Source organism: Terrapene carolina, unplaced genomic scaffold, assembly GCF_002925995.2.
Source record: "Terrapene carolina triunguis isolate 2854851 unplaced genomic scaffold, T_m_triunguis-2.0 Scaffold33715, whole genome shotgun sequence".
Classification (NCBI taxonomy): Eukaryota; Metazoa; Chordata; order Testudines; family Emydidae; genus Terrapene; species Terrapene triunguis.
Window position 1 is genome coordinate 2822065 of NW_020698066.1, and position 19916 is coordinate 2841980.

At 39.4% G+C, this 19916-nt stretch overlaps 1 protein-coding gene across 3 annotated transcripts in view; it reads left to right on the forward strand.

Moving 5' to 3' along the window:
• LOC112104952 (golgin subfamily A member 4) overlaps nucleotides 1–19522 on the forward strand; it is a 110231-nt gene extending 90709 nt beyond the window's left edge. For 2 of the 3 annotated variants that reach the window (XM_026663460.1, XM_026663458.1), the window contains 4 exons: nucleotides 6398–6501; nucleotides 14437–14523; nucleotides 16618–16681; nucleotides 18779–19522. In XM_026663460.1, the coding sequence (XP_026519245.1) occupies nucleotides 6398–6501; nucleotides 14437–14523; nucleotides 16618–16647 (221 nt within the window). In that variant the 3' untranslated portion in view covers nucleotides 16648–16681; nucleotides 18779–19522. The remainder of the gene's footprint in view (nucleotides 1–6397; nucleotides 6502–14436; nucleotides 14524–16617; nucleotides 16682–18778) is intronic. The other variant, XM_026663459.1, reaches the window with a different exon arrangement.
• Nucleotides 19523–19916: the final 394 nt, after the last annotated feature.

Sequence of the window (19916 nt, forward strand, 5' to 3'; positions counted from 1 at the left end):
TGAAAATAATTCAAAGACTTATCAAACTCAGCTGTGCTAGCTAAAACTATATTGGTGACATAATGAGAAAAATATACTAAACTTTGTTTCATGTGGATGAGCTAATGAAGACATGCTACAGCATGGCTCATACATTCTATTATCAAAAAAAGCATCCTTCAGATTAGATTTTAAATAGTTACACTGATTTTGTGGTAATGCGGTGGCCCATTCCTGTATCAAAATTTAAGAACAAACACAAAGGCTAGAAGTATAAAGTAATAGACTTCAGCATTCTTTTGTCTTAATATGAGTAATGATTGTTGTGATAAACATCTTGTTCTTCGCATTGGCTGCTTCCTTTTGGATTTGTTTTAAAATAAAAAAAAAAACTCCTTACAATTAAATTGGAAGTAATACTAAAAATACACACTTATTTTTTATACATCTGAAGTAATTAGCTTTTTGGAAAGTTGTAAAATATATTTTCACATTTTGGGTAAATGCACAACTGTTTGTGGGTTTCCTGAGAGCTGCTCATTAAACTTGGATATGTAACTAGACAAGAATGATTATTCTTCAAGAATGTAGTTTTTTTCCTTTGTCCTAGATACGGAGATCAATGATTTCTAGTGGGTACACTTTGTGGAAGTTGCTCCTTTCCTTGTGGCTCTATGAAGCTAATTTTTCTGAAATGTCCATTCTGTTGAGCATTTGGGAAAGTGCTGAAAAAAGTTAAGAAACAAGCTGAATAAGAGTGGCATTTCCAAAGGAAGACCTTGCTTGTGTCTAGAATTAGGTCTGGTCTAAGCACACCTTTGTTATTACTATATTGGATTAGAAATTGATATAGTTAAAGCAATAAAACATCCAAACTTGGATGTAAGTATGCCGGTGTAAAAGTGCTTATATTGATATATCTTAGTTAGACTAATCCTCAGTCTACAATACATTATAGTTTTATTTTCTAGTCTTTTATCTTTCTTGGTATAGATTTTTATTATTAAAAGATTTAAGGGAAACGAGTATATCTAGATTTTTAAAGATTTACTGATTAGTAGGTGAAGTTTGTAACACAATGTGAACCCCAACACGGTGTAAAAAGATAACGTACTTTGAACATACTTGATTTTAATGGTGATTATACCAGTATGGCATAAACTGTGATAAACACACATAACTGGTAATTGTGTTACTGTAATTGAATGGATTTTGCTGTTGTACATTTTGGATTCACTCCAAATGAAGTAATACTTTAAAAATGCTGAGTCAGATTAATTGTCAGATGATGGTGCTTGAAAAGGCACAATCCAGACAATCTGGCACATATCTTTCCTTTCATTATAAGTAACTTGCTCTGTATTTGATTAAAGCCAGGAAACTATTACATTGGAGAAGAAAAGTACTCTAAGTAGAAAGCAAATTTTGAGTAGAGAAGGAATATGAAAATACTGCCAATGCATGTAACCACACTGAGACTGAGAACTTCTACCACTAATGCAGCAACTTAAACTTGATTTGGGAAACATCTGAAAGCAAAGTGATTTATAGGTGTAGACAGGAATATTTTATATCTGTAATGGGAAGATGAAGATGCTGCCAACATATAAGGTCTGCAGTTGATTCTAAATACAGACCAATAGGATGTGGGTAAGGTGATCTCCCTGAGGCTCCAGTAAAAAACAAAGCCTATAGGTCTGGTGACACTTAAACAGTAGTTGAGCAGTTAGTCACTATACTATTTCTAATCAGGGGAGAAGCTTTCATCTCTTGGATAGAGAATTTTGACAGATCTACAGTGACGGGAAACCACTGAACAGCTGTTTTAAATAAAGACTTCTTTTTAATTTTGATCAGTATTTTGAGTTGCTAAAAATGGTTTCCTTATTCCTTATGGATGGTGAGCATATGGAAAATGAAAGTATTACAGTAATCTTATGAGGAATTCATAGGTGACCATGTGTACACAATTAATAAATTTGGACTAAGGAAGTTATCACCTATCTGCCACTCTCCAATGGCTTTTGCCACACCCCGCTTCTGCATCATAACATATGCCATCATCCCCCTCTTTCCTCCACTCCATTTTCCCCTTCCTGGCTACCGTTGCCCCTCTACAGTTCCAACCAGCTCTACCTGCTCCTCTTCCCTTCTCCACCCAATCTTCCCCCCCTCCTTCCATCAGCACAAATGTAGCTCCTACATCTGTATCTTTCTCCTGACCTCTGGTGACATGTGCCTCAGCCCTCCCCTATCCCCACCTCTCCACCTCCCATCACATCTGCACTCTCTCACCACCATTCCTAATCTCATGCCATCTCCTTCCCTGCCCCCCAGCACCTTCCCCTTCTTTTGCTGTCTCTGGAACACCTACTCCATATCTAAAAAGATCTGTGGCCCTCTTCATATCTTGCTGCCTCCCACTCCTGGCTCTCACAGATCCCTTCATCTGACACTGCTTCTGCAGCTGGCCTATCTTACAGCGGTACTGCCCTGGATCAGACCTTGCTTGGGGTTATTGGGCTTTCTTCCATTCTAGCTGCCTCGACCCTCTGCCCGCTTTTCTCTTCCCACTCTTTCAAACATCACTGCATCAGACTCTTCTCTCCTTTCCCACTCCATGTTGCTTTCATCTACTGTCCACCCAACTCCTCCCCATCAGCCTTCCTCTGATTTTGACTTCAAGTTCTCTCTTCCTCTACTCACAGTCTCCAGCGCTCATCCTCTGTGACTTCATATTTCATGTGGAGGACCCCTCTGACTCTTTAGCTGCACATCTGCTCACCCTCACCTCTTCAGCCTACCTGCAGTCTGGTTCAACTTTTATCATTCACCTAAAGGGCTGTTCTAGAGACTTGGTCTTTACCAAGCACTGCTCTCTCTTTGATATCTGTTGCTGAGTTCTTTCTCGCCAAACATCATCTGGTGTCTTTCAGCATCGCTCATCAGCCCCCTTCCTCACACCTTGTCACTTGGCCTTTTTGTGATTTTCAGTTCATCAACGCTGATGACTCCTTGTCTGCTCTTAGGCCTCTCCTCCCTTTCTTCCGTTGATATGGTTGTTAATGCTCGCTGTTCTTCATTCTCCTCCACCCTTGAGTCTTTTGCCCCACTCTTTAATCACAAAGTTCACCCTTCCCTTGCTCCCCCTATTCCCCCGACCCCCAACAGCAGTTTCCTTTGCTCCTGTGGTCACGCTGAAGAGCTTCTTTGATGGAAATTCTGTGACCAGGCCAATTTCCTCTGCTACAGATTCATTCTGTCCTCTTTCAATTCTGCCATCTTCCTAGCCAAACAATTCTACTTCTCACAACTTACTTGAATCCCATGTCCTCAGTCGCAGCTGCCTTTTTGATACATTTGACTTGCTCCTCAACCCTTATTTTATCCTGCCTCTACTTCTTTCTCTGCACAAGATCTTGACTGTATCCCACGAAAGCTTATGCTCAAATAAATTTGTTAGTCTCTAAGGTACCACAAGTACTCCTATTCTATTTGCAGATACAGACTAACCACTGCTACTCTGAAACTCATAACCTGGGCATCCTCTTCACCTTGGGTCTCTGTCTAGGTCTTCACATCTATTCTATGTCTAAATCTTGCAGATTCTTTTTGTATAACATCTCTAAGATATGGCATTTCCAATCCATCCACACAGCTAAAACTGTTATCCAGGCTCTCATTGTCTCGTATCTCAATTACTGCAACATGCTCGTCTCTGGTCTTGACAAATGCATATCCATTCAGAATGTCGCTGCAAAGATTATTCTCCTAGCCTGTACCTTTGAATCTGTCTATTCATTGGCTCCTCTTTCTCTGTTGCATCAAACATAAGGTGCTTGTCTTCGTTTTCAAGGCCCTTCACTACCTATCCACTGTCATTCACTGTTGAGATGTTGGCTCCCATCTCCATCAGTCAATAATATCAGCCTCCATTACCAATTATTAAATTTTCAAATGAGCACCTTCATGCTCTCTTGCATGCTCCTCGTGCTGGGGAGGTGCTCTCCATAAACATCCACAAAGCAACCTTGTTATCCTCCTTCAAATCCCTCCTTATAACTCTCCTTTGCCCTGATGCCTACAAAAAACTTGACAATGGTTAGGCTGCTGGCTTCCAGACACCACTGTCTTTCACACTGACCAATATTGTCTCCTTGTTTCCTTGTACTCCCCTATTGATTTATCTGTATCCATCTGTTGTCTCTTATCTTATACTTACATTGTAAGCTCTTTGGAGCAGGGATGATCTTTTTAATTTGTTTGTACAGCACCTAGCACAGTGAGATCCATGATTGGCGCTTGTAGGGAGGGAGTTGTAATTGGAAAGAATATTAAAAACTGGAGATATATTCTGTCTGCCTGAGGGGGAGGGATAGCTCAGTGGTTTGAGCATTGACCTACTAAACCCAGGGTTGTGAGTTCAATCCTTGAGGGGGCCACTTAGGGATCTGGGGCAAAATCAGTACTTGGTTCTGCTAGTGAAGGCAGGGGGCTGGACTCGATGACCTTTCACGGTCCCTTCCAGTTCTAGGAGATAGGTTATCTTCATTAATTTATTTATTTTATTTAACCATCCCGTCACCTCCACTTCCTCAGCCTGTTTGCTCGCCCTTTTAAATTACACAATTTTACTATATCATCTGTATGAAATAAAACTAGGGCTGTCAAGCAATTAAAAAATTAATCGCAATTAATCGCACTGTTAAACAATAATAGAATACCATTTATTTAAATATTTTTGGATGTTTTCTACATTTTCAAATGTATTGATTTCAATTACAACACAGAATACAAAGTGTACAGTGCTCATTTATATTATTATTTTTATTAGAAATATTTGCACTGTAAAAAACAAAATACATAGTATTTTTCAATTCACCTAATACAAGTACTGTAGTGCAATCTCTTTATCATGAAAGTTGAACTTACAAATGTAGAATTATGTACAAAAAAAAAACTGCCCTCAAAAATAAAATAATGTAAAACTTTAGATCCTACTCAGTCCTACTTCTTGTTCCGCCAATTGCTCAGACAAACAAGTTGGTTTATATTTGCAGGAGATAATGATGCCCACTTCTTGTTTGCAATGTCACCTGAAAGTGAGAGAGGCATTCACATGGCACTGTTGTAGCGGGCATTGCAAGATATTTAAGTGCCAGATGCGCTAAAGATTCATATGTCCCTTCATGCTTCATACAGTTCTCCCCCAAGGAGTTCAGTCACAAATTTAATTAACACATTATTTTTTTAATGAGTGTCATCAGCATGGAAGTATGTCCACTGGAATGGTGGCTGAAACATGAAGGGGCATACGAATGTTTAGCATATCTGGCACGTAAATACCTTGTAGTGCCGGTTACAAAAGTCCCATGCAAGCTCCTATTCTCACTTTCTGGTGACATTGTAAATAAGAAGTGGGTAGCATTATCTCCCGTAAATGTAAACAAACTTGTTTGTCTTAGCGATTGGCTGAACAAGAAGTAGGACTGAGTGGATTTGTAGGCTCTAAAGTTTTGCATTGTTTTATTTTTGAGTGCAGTTATGTAAGGAAAAAAAATCTACATTTGTAAGTTGCATTTACACGATAAAGAAATTGCACTATAGTACTTGTATGAAGTGAACTGAAAAGTAGTATTTCTTTTATCATTTTTACAGTGCAAATATTTGTAATAAAAATATAAAGTGAGCACTGTACACTTTGTATTCTGTGTTGTAATTGAAATCAATATATTTGAAAATGTAGAAAAACATCCAAACATATGTAATAAATTTCAATTGGTATTCTATTGTTTAACATTGTGATTAAAACTGCAATTAATCGCGATTAATTTTTTAATTTGTGATTAATTTTTTGGAGTTAATTGCGTGAGTTAACTGCGATTAATTGACAGCCCTAAATAAAATCTTTGCATATAGAGGTCTGATCTTGTGAGGTACTGACTAACCCAACTCCCAGTAAGATCAGAACTACAAAAGCTTGTTTGAGGCCTTTAAGATTAAGAATCCTAGTTAGACTAATTTATTCAGATTTTTAAGTAAGCAACTAAACTGGTATAGTTTCTTGATTCAGATGAGCTGACACAAGCTTCTGAATTTAATTGGAAGGGAGGAAGGTAGCAGCAGCAATCAAGCAAATTCTGTTTTAAATGTATCTATTGCTGTATGTTGGTGTAGAAAAAACATCAAGGAATATATTCAAAAAACAACTTGAGAAGTGAATATCTTCTATATAGTTGTTCTGGAATATTGTACATTCAGTTACAATTAAATTTTAGGCATTTGACACAATTGTTCAGATTAATAAAATGTTTCTCTACTTGACTATATTTTATTCCAGTCATTTTCTAAGCAAGAATAATTTTGGATTATATGAGTGACTGTCAGTATAAATATAGTCTTATTTTTGTTTACACAGATGGGAATCTCTGCCATGCTGATGTCTCTCTCTTTGGAGAGCCTACTGAGTTTGAATACTTGCGGAAGGTGCTGTTTGAATATATGATGGGCCGAGAGACAAAGGTATGGAATGCTATATGCTGTGATTTGACATGGGGTTTGGATTAGAATTGAATTTCTCACTCTTGCTGTGTAGGATTTGAGCACTATGTATTTGCTATTGATGGAATGCTGTGACGGTAGCTGATAGTGTGTAAAGAACGGGGTTTCAGTCCTGTTCAGAGTTTGAATGATAGATCTTTGTTGTCTTTTTTTTTTTTTTTTTCTTCTCGTGAACCTATGACATTGCTGGAATTTGGTGTCAAAACAATAACAATTGTATTGAACTATATCTTGTGACTAGTTCTGAAGGTTCAGAAACATCTTCCCCAAAACCCCAAGTATCCTATTTCACTAGGGCATGTATCTTTTCTGGGTGGTGTTTTTATTTTTTTGATGTATTTTGAGTAATAGAAGAGAATGACTGAAAGCCAACTTTGTCAGTGTAGAATGTCAGCTAGTGAAATCCTTTTTCAGTTGGAATTCTAAATAACTAGTCTGAGTAGCTATATGTAGAAATTGGCCTGGTTTGAAAGAGATAATGTCATAATGAGGTTTATCATCTAAGCAAGATGTTTGTGTTATTTAGATGAAAATATTTCCTTCTTAGGGCAAAATACACCTATCTATAATACTTCCACTCTTCCAGTTACATCTTTCAAATGGGGCTAATGTTAAGCACTACAGCTCTCAGTATTTCATTAGAATTCTAAATGAATCGTATTTGTTCTAAAGTTTATTGTTGGATGTAATGGGCGTGGTTATGACAGGTAACAAACAAGCACAGCCTAGCTTTGAGACAGCACCAGACAAAAATCCTGCAATTTGAGTAACATGTCTGCATTCAATGAAGTCTAATTTGAAACATCTCTAGACTAATTTTAATGTTAAACTATATTTAGTAAGGCTCCAGTTCTGTGTTATGGATTAAAACTGTTTCTTGTTAAGTGTCCAAAATATCACTATACTTAAATTGGGACTTTGAAATTGCAAATGTGAGTAGTTTGGTAGTAGTAACACATTAAAGCTGAGGTTCTCAAACTGGGGAGTCTCAAGGCTATTACATGGGGGGTCGTGAGCTGTCAGCCTCCACCCCAAATTCCACTTTGCCTCCAGAATTTATAATGGTGTTAAATATATAAAAACATGTTTTTAACTTATAAGGGGGGTCACACTCAAAGGCTTGCTATGTGAAAGGGGTCACCAGTACAAAAATTTGAGAACCACTGCATTAAAGCTAAGCTTAGTTTCAGCAATCTTACTAGGAAGAAAAGAAGCCACAGAAGTTGTGGGTGTAAAAGTGAATAACCATATATATTGCTTGTGATCTGAAGTAAGAACAACATTCTCATGTGACATGCAATCTGCATTACTATATAGACATTAAAGTAGATTGACTTTAAGGGTCTGGCTTCCATCCAGGGGGCAAGTTGCTTCATTTAAAAAAAAAAAAAACTTCTGAAAGTTGCATCCTCTCTCAACCAAAGACAGAGTTAGAAGCCAATCTTGGAGGTGGTTTTCTAAGATTGTATACATATCCAAAATGAAAATAAATTGCACTGAAGTAAAGACAGATGTCTAGCTCTTAAACTTGCTTTAAAAGGTATTATTTTTATTTTAATGGAGAGAGGCATTTTATTCAATTCAAATAAATGAATGGAAAGAGACATTTTCAAAGGTTTTAAAGATTTGGTAGCTACTTTTAGATTTGATAGGTGATGGGAAATTGTAAAGTCCTTTTAATGCAACTTTTTGCAAGTGTCTGATTGTGCTCTTTCTTTAGTATTCATAGTTATTTGGTTGTCTGTTAGCACCAAAGAATCAAGGTAGCAGGACTAACAGAACATACACAAAATTTAAAGAAGTGATAAATTTCTGGGACAGCCCATGCTTTCCTCATTAACAATTCAGATCACAGTAGTAATGGGGTTGATTTATTTTATGCGTTTGAAAGCTAACAATGAAAATTAGACTGTTAAGGTAAAAATCAAATGAAACCTGACATTCTCATTAAACATAGCAACGTTCTAGTTGTCTCCTCCTTGTGCTTCAGAAAGTACATGTAGTTTGCAAGGAAATCTCATCTACTCAGTTTGCATCAATCATGAACTCGATGCTGATAAAAGTCTCTCTCCCACTCCTGTGTGGCTTCCCTCCATCTAAACCCATGTCTCAGCCTGGTTTCTTTGAACGCTGCTTCTGGATGGCTTGCAGGCAATTTAACATGGCCAAGCATTTAATTTTTCTTTCCCTCCAAAATCCACTCCTCACATTTTCTGTTACCATTGATAACATCACATCCTCCCTGTCACCCAGGCTTGCAACCCAGGAATCATCTTTGACTGATCTGCTCTTCACATCAGGCAGTATCCAATTCCTACCTCCCTTTCATCTGCAACATCTCTAAGATCTAATCTTTTATATGTATCCAGACAGCAAAATGTCATCCAGGCCCTAGACATCCCCTATCTTATTTACTGCAACCTCCTCTTCCTCTGATGTGTTTGCCACCTCCATCATTTCCCCACCCCCCAAATATAATGCAGCAGCTAAGATCTTCTTGGCCTATTGATATGATCATGCTCACCCCTAATTTGAATTTATGCATTGCTTCACATTCAAATTGTGCTTACTTTCATAGCGCTACATAACACCCCCTGCCTACTTAATTAGCCTAGTCTTTTACCACATTGCATCCTACTACCACTTTGCTAATGATACCCAGTGTCCAAGTTGCTCACCTTGCTCATAACCACCTATGCACCTTTTGCATATCATTCCTTTATGTGGAATGCCTTCCACTAAGTGGTTTGCCAAGCCACTACTCAAATCCCACCTTGTGAACACCAACATAGAAATGGATCTTAAGTGAATTATCTAAGACATTTTATTTCATATAAATAAATGTATATATCATATATGTATACTTAATAATGTGTATTTCATATTTATAAGTACCGTATATACTCGTTCATAAGCCGAATTTTTTTAATAAAAAAGGGAAGCACCAGAGAAGGGGGTCAGCTTATGAACAGGTATAGAGAGGCAGAGGTGGGACACAGCCCCTTCCCCCAACAGAGGGAGCAAGGAAAGGCAGCACAGCCGGCAGAGCCAGAAGGGAAGAGGCGGGGCCAGAGTCTCTCCGCTTCTGGCCACGCTGCTCTCCCTCCAGCCTCCGAAGCAGCTGCAGCTCTGGGGCTGGCAGGCTGCGGCCGTGCCGCTCAGCCCCACCCCCCAGAGCAGGCTGTGGCCGTGCTGCCCAGTCCGCCGGAGCACGCTGCGGCCGTGCCACCCAGCCTAGCCTGCTGGAACATGCTGCGGCCGCGCTGCCTGGTTTGGCCCGCCGGAGCAGGCTGCGGCCGCACTGCCCAGCCTGCCGGAGCAGCTCCAGCCAGGCCAGAGACATCCTCCCCTGGCCCTCCCCACATAAGGTGGGAAGGGATGGGATGAGGAGAGTGTGGGGGTCCCAGGATAGGGGTGGGGACATGTGGGGGGTGGTCACTGGGGTTATTCCTCTGACTCCCAGCTTCTCCCCACAAAAAAATTTCCCCACCTATTGCTGTCCCAACCCGCGCCGGGACACTTTGTTTACTTAGGTTTACCTCCGTGCCTGCGGTCGTTCCAGGTAAACAAACCATCTCGGCCTACCAGCGGCTTATCCTGATGGCACGGGAGCCAAAGTTTGCTGACCCCTGAATTGTAGGGTCGGTTTATGAACAGGTTATAAAAAATTTTCTATTTTTACTTATCCATCTTGGGGGAGGAGGGGTGTCGGCTTATAAACGAATGGGCTTATACGGCACTTGTTCAAAACTACAAAAAAAAAATTGTTCAGTCACACTACACTCACTTTTGAGTAACTAATGTAATTTAACTGTCTTCCTACCCTACTTAATCTGGTGCCTCTTTACTGTGTCATGTGAAATTGCAGTGTACGTTTTTCTGGGAACACACCTTGTTAAGTTTATTTGTACTTTGAGATGCATAGCACACTCTATGGTGCAGTAAAATAATGTTCTCAACCACCATGTGAATAACTGAATTAACCAAAAAGAACAAGGAGTACTTGTGGCACCATAGAGACTAACAAATTTATTTGGGCATAAGCTTTCGTGGGCTAAAACCCGATGAAGTGGGTTTTAGCCCACGAAAGCTTATGCCCAAATAAATTTGTTAGTTTTTAAGGTGCCACAAGTACTCCTCGTTCTTTTTGCTGAATTTACCAAGCATTCTTATACTGCATCTTTAGGCCATTATGTTGACGTTTTGTTTGTCAAGCACGGTAAAAGCCCAGTTCTTACAGAAATCTAGAGCAGTGGTTTTAAAACTTTTTTTTTCTGGTGACCCAGTTGAAGAAAATTGTTGACGCCCACGACCCAATGGAGCTGGGGATGAGGTTTGGGTTGTGGGAGGGGCTCTGGGCAGGGGCATAGGGTTGGGGTGCGGGGGTGAGACCAGGAATGAGGGGTTCAGGGTATGGGAGGAGGCTCTGGGGCAGGGCCAGGGATGAGGGGTTTGGGGTGCAGGAGGGTGCTCCGGGCAGGGGATTGGGGTGCGGGCTTACCTCCGGCGGCTCCCGGTCAGCAGCACAGCCGGGGTGCAGAGGCAGGCTTCCCGCCTGTCCTGGCACCACGGACCGTGCTGCTCCCTGGAAGCAGGGCCGGCTCCAGGCACCAGCTTACCAAGCAGGTGCTTGGGGTGGCCACTTCGGAGAGGGGTGACACGTCCAGCTGTTCGGCGGCAATTCGGCGGACGGTCCCTCACTCCTGCTCGGAGCAAAGGACATCCCGCCGAATTGCCGCCACGGATCGCGATCGGCTTTTTTTTTTTTTTTTTGTTGTTTGGGGGGGCCAAAACCCTGGAGCCGGCCCTCCCTGGAGGCAGCCAGCAGCAGATCCGGCTCCTACACGGAGGCACCAAGCGGCTGTGCACGGCTCTTGCCCGCAGACACCAGTCACCCCCACCCCCAGCTTGTGTTGGCTGGGAACCGGCGAATGGGAGTGTGGAGCCGGTGCTCAGGGCAGCGCACAGAGCCCCATGCCCTCCCCACTCCTAGGAGCCGGACCTGCTGATGGCCACTTCCGGGGTGCAGCGCGGTGTTAGAACAGGTAGGGACTAACTTGCCTTAGCTGGGCAGCACTGCCAATGCTGACCAGAGCCGCCGCGACCCAGTGCCTTACATTCCATGACCCAGTACTGAGTCGCGACCCACAGTTTGAAAACCACTGATCTAGGGCATTGCTTTTATACATGCTGAGACTCACAATTCCATTATACAATTTGGAGTCTGTTCTAGAGTCAAATTGCCAATCTGTGTGTTGTTTGTCTGCCTCTGATGTGTGCAGTTCATGTGTTGGTTACATAGGCTGCTTTGCAAATATTGAAATGGAAGGGTGGTCTGTCATAATAATTCCAGATTTTGTTGATTTCCAGCCTATATTTCTGAATTAGTTAAATGTATGCAGAGCTCTCAGGGAACCTAGACATATTTTTCGCTGTTACTGGCTTGTACCCTTAACCATGGGAGGTGGATAGCCTTGGCAATCATACTGAATCATGTAGTAACAAATAGTGAATTGTGTGACAGCATGGGACAGTTATATGCAGCTTTGCGGTGAAATTTGTGGGTTCTGCTTGTGAGCAGCAATATTGTTCAAATTATAGAGTGCCTTGATATCTTTAAGAAATATCTATACTCCTTGAAAGAATTGTCAGTAAGTAGGAATGTAGACGATCAGCTCTTTTATTAGAACTTATTACTGTGTATGTGGGTATATGAAAGGTAGGGATTATTTTTATGCTTCACCTGGATTTTTCTAGAAAAATATAATCAAGATAATAAAGCCATAATCAGGTAAACACTTTGTAAAGCATATAGTCTTAAATTCCAAAATGCTTGTAAGTTTCATTCACGTTATTTGCAATCATTTGGACCTGAAATAATTTTATTTCTAAATCTCCCTTGTGACTGCAAGAACTTGAAGAATTTCAAGGCAATGCTAGTGATAAATTACAAAACATACATTTTCAAGAAAGAAGGTTTTAAGAATGTTTGTTTGAGTTGGCACATACTACATGAAAACACATATATGTATTTGCAATGCATGTATATTTTTTTAACTTACTTGTGCATACCATTGTGTCCTGTTGAAATCAATAGTGAGGGCTTCAGAGGTAGCTGTCCTGTAAGTGTGGGTGTACATTCCGAGTTCATTGCTTTGTGATCTTTCAGTCCTAAGTGGTGAATGAGGGGTTTGACAAGAGAAATTAGAAAAGTTTGGTGCTGATTTGTGTTATCAGAGATGTTCCTCAGTATCTTTCAGCAGTTCTCAAACTGGGTTGGGACCCCAAAGTGGGCCACGACCCTATTTTAATGGGGTCACCAAGACTGGCATTAGACTTACTGGGGCCTGAGCCAAAGCTGAAGCCCGAGCCCCACCGCCCAGGGCCAAAGCCCAAGGGCTTCAGCCGTGAGTGGCAGGGCTCAGGTTACAAGCTCTCCCCCTGGGGCTGAAGCTCTTGGGCTTCAGCTTTGGGGCCCACCCAGGGCAGTGTAGCTCGGGCTTTGGACCCTCTGCCCAGGGTGGCAGGGCTGGGCGGGCTCAGGCTTCGGTCCCCCCTTGTGGGGTCGTGTAGTAATTTTTGTTGTCAGAAGGGGGTTGTGGTGCAATGAAGTTTGAGAACCTCTGAGTTTGAATCATGAACAGTAAATAGCTTAAATTAAGCTGATTGAACAGAACAGTTAGCAAGGGGAATTCTTTCAGCTTTATAGCCAGGTAGAAGCTATATCTAACTATACATGAGATGAATTAATCTGGACTACCCTTTCAGCTTTATGATGGTTGTGGTCAATTCTGTCCTCCAGTTGCTTCCTTATTGTTCCTGCTGTCTCCTCTTCACTCAGTGATCTGTGTGGAGCTGGTGGGAAACAATAGCAGTAGATGGGCAGCAATCTTGTCACCACTGCATTGTGTGAGAGCTGCAAGTATGACTCTTATAGCACATTCTGTTAGAGCTGTACCTACAGCTGTTGCAGCATGTGGGAAAGCACCTGAGATTTCCTGTGCAACCACCTGACCACCTATATTCATCCATGTTACTGCACCTTCTTTCCCCTTACCTTCTATTGTTGCTGACCAAAATGAAAATGGAAGCGTTGGTCCTGTTTCAGGTGGGAGCATGTTGGTGGCTAAAACATTCAAATGAGAGTTGTAATCCTGGCTCTGCCACCTAATGTGTAACTATTGATATGACCTTTTCTGTTTTGTTTTCCACATACAAAATAGAGGTAATACTTACCTACCTCATACAGATATTGTTATAGGTTAAATTAACAATAATAATAATAATGCTTTCTACTTATGACTCCTTTCATAAGAGGATGTCAGAGCACTTTGCTGTATCAGTGCAGCATACTACACACCTGCCAATAATGTTTCCACAAATGAAGTTCTGCTGTTAATCTTGGAACCTGCTAGTGCAGTAGCATATTTGTCTGGATTTGTTTTACAAGATGTCAGGCTGACGTGAATGAAGTTGAGCTGTAGAGCATTATTTCATGTGACTAAAAAAATGTATCTTGTAGTGACATACAGATTAGATTGTTTTTAGGAAGAAATCTCAGGAAGGGTTGAATCTTTTGCAACAGTAGTCAGTAGCGCCATTTTATGAAAGAGGTTAATGTGTTTGAGCTTTGTGCTAACTATAGAGCTTATATTGCAGTTTGTGATAATATAAACTGAAGAATCTTCCATAAAATTCACATAACATGCCATCTGTCAAGCAAATGAGATGTGAAGCTAATGTGCATGTCTGACTTTTTTTGCAATGGCCTCCATTGACATTACTAAAAACATACAGCACTTTGATAAATGAATACATTTGTAACTGTTAAACAGCAGTTTAATCTTTTCTTATGCATGTTAAGTTACTTACAGACCATTAACTTTTTTTCTTTAGACAATGGCAAAGGTTATAACCACAGTACTGAAGTTCCCAGCCGACCAAACGCAGAAGATCTTAGAACGAGAAGATGCTCGACCATTGGTAAGCCTTATAAGTAGACTGGATATATGAACATGGGCTGCTAGACATAGGTGGGTGAAACTTGGTTGTTTAACGTCCCTCCCTTCCTCAGGAGAATTTCCCATTGTAGAAGTAGGCTTGAGTTTATGACAAAAGAAAAAAGTAAGGGCTTTGTCTCCACTAATATGTCCCACCATTGGTCTAGTACTGGAGTAGTTCCACTGGTGGTATTGACAATGGGAGCACTGTAGCCAATGTGCAGGCATTTTTGCCACTGTGCCATCTATCCTTACTAAAAGCAAAAATGGTAACAACTCCTGTGCCTACTCGGCTTTGCTTAGTGTGTACAATAGCAGTTCTGCTGATAGAGCTTTCCCCTAGAACAACAGAGGGGAAGAGTGCTGAATATAGCCAGTATAGCTGCATCCTTGATGTAGAGTAGAATGCCTTTTTTAAATTGACAACAAATATTGAAAGCCTGCTCAGCAATCCCAATATTGGATATGTCATGTGAGCATAGAGAAGTCTAGATTTTGGGAGGGACAGAAAGGAACTCATACTATACTAGTGTCTTTAATAGTTCCTCAGGGCTAGATTTTCAGTTATTTAAGGAATTGAGGGGTGCTTTGCTTTACAAAAAGATTTCCAAGTAGATGAAATGCAAGACCAGGAGCAGAGTACTTTACGCTCTCAGGGAAGCAAGATACAGTGCTAATCAGAAAAAGCACTCTTTGCACGATCATTATTTTATAAGTGTAAAAGGCATTTTATTAATTGAAAGGCTGTGAAACACAATATCTGAACTCAGTAGGATTATTCATGTTTTTGTGGGCCAGTAAAATAAAATAGTTAAGAGTTTATTGTAGCTTGTACTTCCCCTATTGGTCTTGTTTCTTCTCTCCTTCCCTCCCTACTGGTCTTGGCTATCTCTGATCATTTTAGAGGCAGATAAGATTATTATTTTAGGTAGTTGTATGTTTCACTTTACGAAACCACACACATTGATCTCTTTGAAGCAAACTTTAAAAAAATCTTCAGTTACTGTTAACATAGAGTTGAACACAACAAGCAAAATTATAGATTTTTGTTATAAGGGGTGTTGAAGGTATTTTGTTTGAAGGAAACTATACTGTAAAAGCAACATTGGTATTGATAAGTATTCTATTCCAGTCCAGGCTCTTGGCCAGTCCATCCCAATCTCCAAATATTTATTTAAACTCGTAAAACAAAAAGAGTGTAACTTCCTGTCCCAGCTAAGCAGTCCTTGCACTGAAAGTATCTGCACTCTGTTCTCTGAAATGATTAGCACCATGCTTGTCTTCAAAGGTAATTTAATCAGATATTAAAAGAAATAACCATTACCTTTTTAACCACCTCCCAAGCCTTCAAAATTATACATTTCTAACCAGTTTGTTATTCTTTTTATTAGCTTATTACTCTGCCTGGAGTAGCACCTATTTAGATGTTTACTAAACTTTTTGATGTACTTGTGTGTAAGAGATAAACAGATTTAGGCTGCTGGGATTAGACTAAACTATCCAAGCATATTATATTAATAATCAGTTGATGTAGGGCTTCTCCCTATTTCATAATAGAGTGATGGTGGTATTTGAAAAACATTTATTAAACACTTAAATTTCCTTTCTAGTGGTATAAATTGTCTAAATTAAAGCATAAATTTATATATTTTTTTAAACAAGTCAGGAATGCATTGATTAGTCTGATAAGGAACAATCTGATATTCCTATTAACTTTTGCCTGAAATATTTACAGATTATAAAAGTATAAATTGTCAACTTGTTTTGCTACTGAAATAAAACACATTTACATTGTAGTAAATTAAGGATACTTGTCAGTTTTATTTACCATTTTAGTGCCCAATCTTTCCCTTACCTATACAATGGGCATATATCTAAGAGTTTCTCTTGAAAGTTTAAAAACAAATCATAGATAAATTGACTTGGGATATTGACCTTGGTATATTAGTATTTACTTCAGAGTGTTGTTTCTGTCTAATCCTCTCAGCCTCATATATAAGCACACGATGTCCACTGAGCTCAAATTTGTGCTATTAATAAAATATTCCAATAAGGTGTTTTCTTCCTGGCTTTGTAGTTTACCTCACCTCGCAGTGGTATCTTCTGAATATTCCATCAGTCTGTGCTTAGTTAGCATGTGGGTGAGTGAAGCCTAATATGTGTATTGTGTTTTATTTGAAGGTCAAATCTATAGCATGCACTTAATTATCCTTCTGCTAGATTTTTCTTTCTCTCCTCCCTGGTTTTGTTCATAATTGCTGAATGCTCTTTGCAAGACAAGCTTGTAATATACCCCTAAACTAACTGTTTATCTTATTTTGCTTTACAAAGCTAAGTTTGTAAGAAGTAAGCCTCAGTTTCAAGATTAATTTATTTTCTGATCTGAGGACAGTTTGCATCTTTTCAAATACTGATTCAGAGCTGTACAAACCTCAGATATGTCAAAAGGGAGTAGAAAAAGATTCTTAATCAAATAGCCTGTAATACAAAATATATTTAACTTGGCTTTATTCTATTTGTGCTTCTTATTTGAATAAGCAAATAGGTAAGTCAAATTACTGGAATATGCTCACTTACTTTCATGCTTAAAATGGATCCTAATGCCATATAAAAATCAAAAGGGATCCTAATTTAATAAAATACTTAAAATGAAATATTGCATACATGGGCCCTGATCCAGTAAGGCACTTATGCAAGTGCTTAACTTCAAGTTGGCTTCAAATTAGACTTCAAACCTACTTAAAGTTCAGCACATGCTTTAATATTTTGCTGGTTCAGGGTCATGGGTTGGTGGTAACAAGATGACAAAGCAGAGATGGGGAGGAAAGACCTTTTTGATTGGGGACGTCACAATATTTGTTATTACACAATTTGTTACAAATTAGTTTGGCTTCATTAATGAACCTGTGCACAAATAACTCTAGTGTTAGAGACCAAGTGGCTGGGTTGGCTTACAATGAAAAGGCTGCATCAGACCAGTCAAGGTAAAAATTAAAACAATAATGATCCACAGTAATAGGACATGGAAGTAAATAGTCACAACATTCTACATAATCTAATGTGATTAGCACTCTGATTTAAAATGTATAATATTTCAAAACAAATTCTGTGGGACATGTTGAGCTTGCCTTAATTTTTTTTCTCCCTTAAAACTAAAACCAGACAAAACTTGGATGCAAAATATATCTGAGTTCTATAAAGAGGGAAATCTGTTCCTCTCTACCAGTCCTTAAAGTTTCTACTCTTATCCTTATTTCATACTCTCTTAAATGTTGCATTCTAAGCCCAATATCTGGAATGTCTGTCTGTCCTCTGGTCCTTACTTTTCTGGGGTATTAGCGTCAACAGACTTTTCCTTTGCCATCGCTGAAAATGGTTGAAGTGTCAGTATCGACAAGGTGAAACTACTTTCAACACCATTATAGAAAGTATGATTGAGATGTAATCCCTGTTACTCTTTCTGTGGCCCTATTGAAAAAAGGTTTTGTCCTTTCTATCAGTAAAACAGTTTTCAGCATCATTTAGGAGGAGCAAAGAAGGGGCTTGATGCTGACCATGGTGTCAGCAACAGGTCATTTTACTAACGTAAATGAGGCCTGTGCATGTAAATCTTGTATAATCTAGTAAAATCTCGTTGCAAGAGTAAATTGTGCTGTCCTAGTTTTTCAAAGCTTTAGTGGATTATGGCAGTTTATTGACCTCAAATATGACATTCTTGCCTCCAAGCAACTTATGATCAAGCTGATGCTGACTGCATTGCAAATGTGAGGTATACGCTTCTTGATTAGGTACAAGGGATTTATGTCCATGATTGGCCAAGGCAGGAATTGTTTTGAGGTGGGGTATTGTTACTTTCCTGTCATTTTAACTAGAGGCCTTGATAGGAAAGAAGGGGGAATAACATTTTGTCTCATTCTAAAATTCAGTTTTGTATTTTACTTAACTAGGCATGATGCTCAGATGCAGTATGTAGTTTCCAGTGAGATCTTACTCTTTTACCCAGCTTCAGTTTGTTGTCTGAAAAATATAGAAATTGAATTACTTGCCCAAGATCACAGAATAAGTCAAGTCATTCAGCCTGACGTCAAATCCAAGTTCTTTCTGTCTCCTATTGCTTTTCTCCAGCAATCAGATTCAATTGCTCTCCTGACTGATTTATTTAAATTCTAAAAGTGCTTGTAATTTTCTCTTCACAAGGTAACATTCATTTACTGGCCTTTTTTTTTTTTCCTCCCTAGTCATGGCTACGACCATCTTGAAGAAATTGTGATAGTAAGGTCTTATGACAATGCTGCTTAGAAATACATTCATATCTCTGTTCTCCGTTGAGAATGGACAAGAGGAAAAACTATTATTCAGGGTCCCAGATGGAGCAGCAAGACAGAAAAAATCAACACACACTTTGGACCGTGAATATAGTTAAAACTGCCTTGAGAAGAGATGCTAATCAGTGGTTATCTGGTGAGGAGTCTTTTTTCTCCTCATATTGAATACTGTCTTCTATTTTGTGTTAAAGGTTATTTTTTTAAAGGGGAGAAAAAAGACTGTAACCTAGAAAGACTTCGCCCCACTCTTGTATCTCAGTACAGGTTTCACTGGGTGTTTTTAAGAGTTGAACTTAACGGTTTGTATCTTCTATTTATTTTTGATTTCTTGACTGAATGAATTGTGCAATACATTTTTGGGTGGGTAGCAGTTAGTGGGTGATTCCTGGTGAATTAGGCAATTTGTTTGAATATTTTCTTCCAATTTGATCTTTTGATTGTTTGCTAAAGGCTATTTCTTTAAGCTTTTGCTTACAATAAATCCAAATTTTAGTACCTCATTTATTTACTCTTAGCTTTTGTACTTATATTTTCTGGAGAAGAAATACACTACTGTAAATTGTAAATAATTAATACATAACTGTATCATATGCTGATCTGTGACTGGCAATGCTAATCTGGCAGGAGCTGAGATGAAATAAAGTTTTATTTACTATACAGTTTTGGAATTGCGTGTATTTTTTTTATATTATACATATTTTTATGAGGAGCAGCAACTTTGTACTTGACCACCGAAAAGACCATAAGGCAACGTTTGCTTGGAATCTTTACAATCTAAGGCCATGATCCTGCGAAGACTCATTTAACTTCAGGCATGTAAGTAGTTAATGGGGCCACTCCAATGCATAAATCTTTGGAGGATCATAGCCTCAATGACAGACATAGAAAACATGATGAACTGGAAAGCGAGGGAGTCACTTGGTATATTTTGTTATACCCATATGGTTATTGGAATGCAAAAAGGGTCTTGATCCTCTAAACCCACATCCAAGTATCCCCATATGGGTAAAGATCAATTGTCCTCTATTTATAGGGGTATCAGGCACAGTAC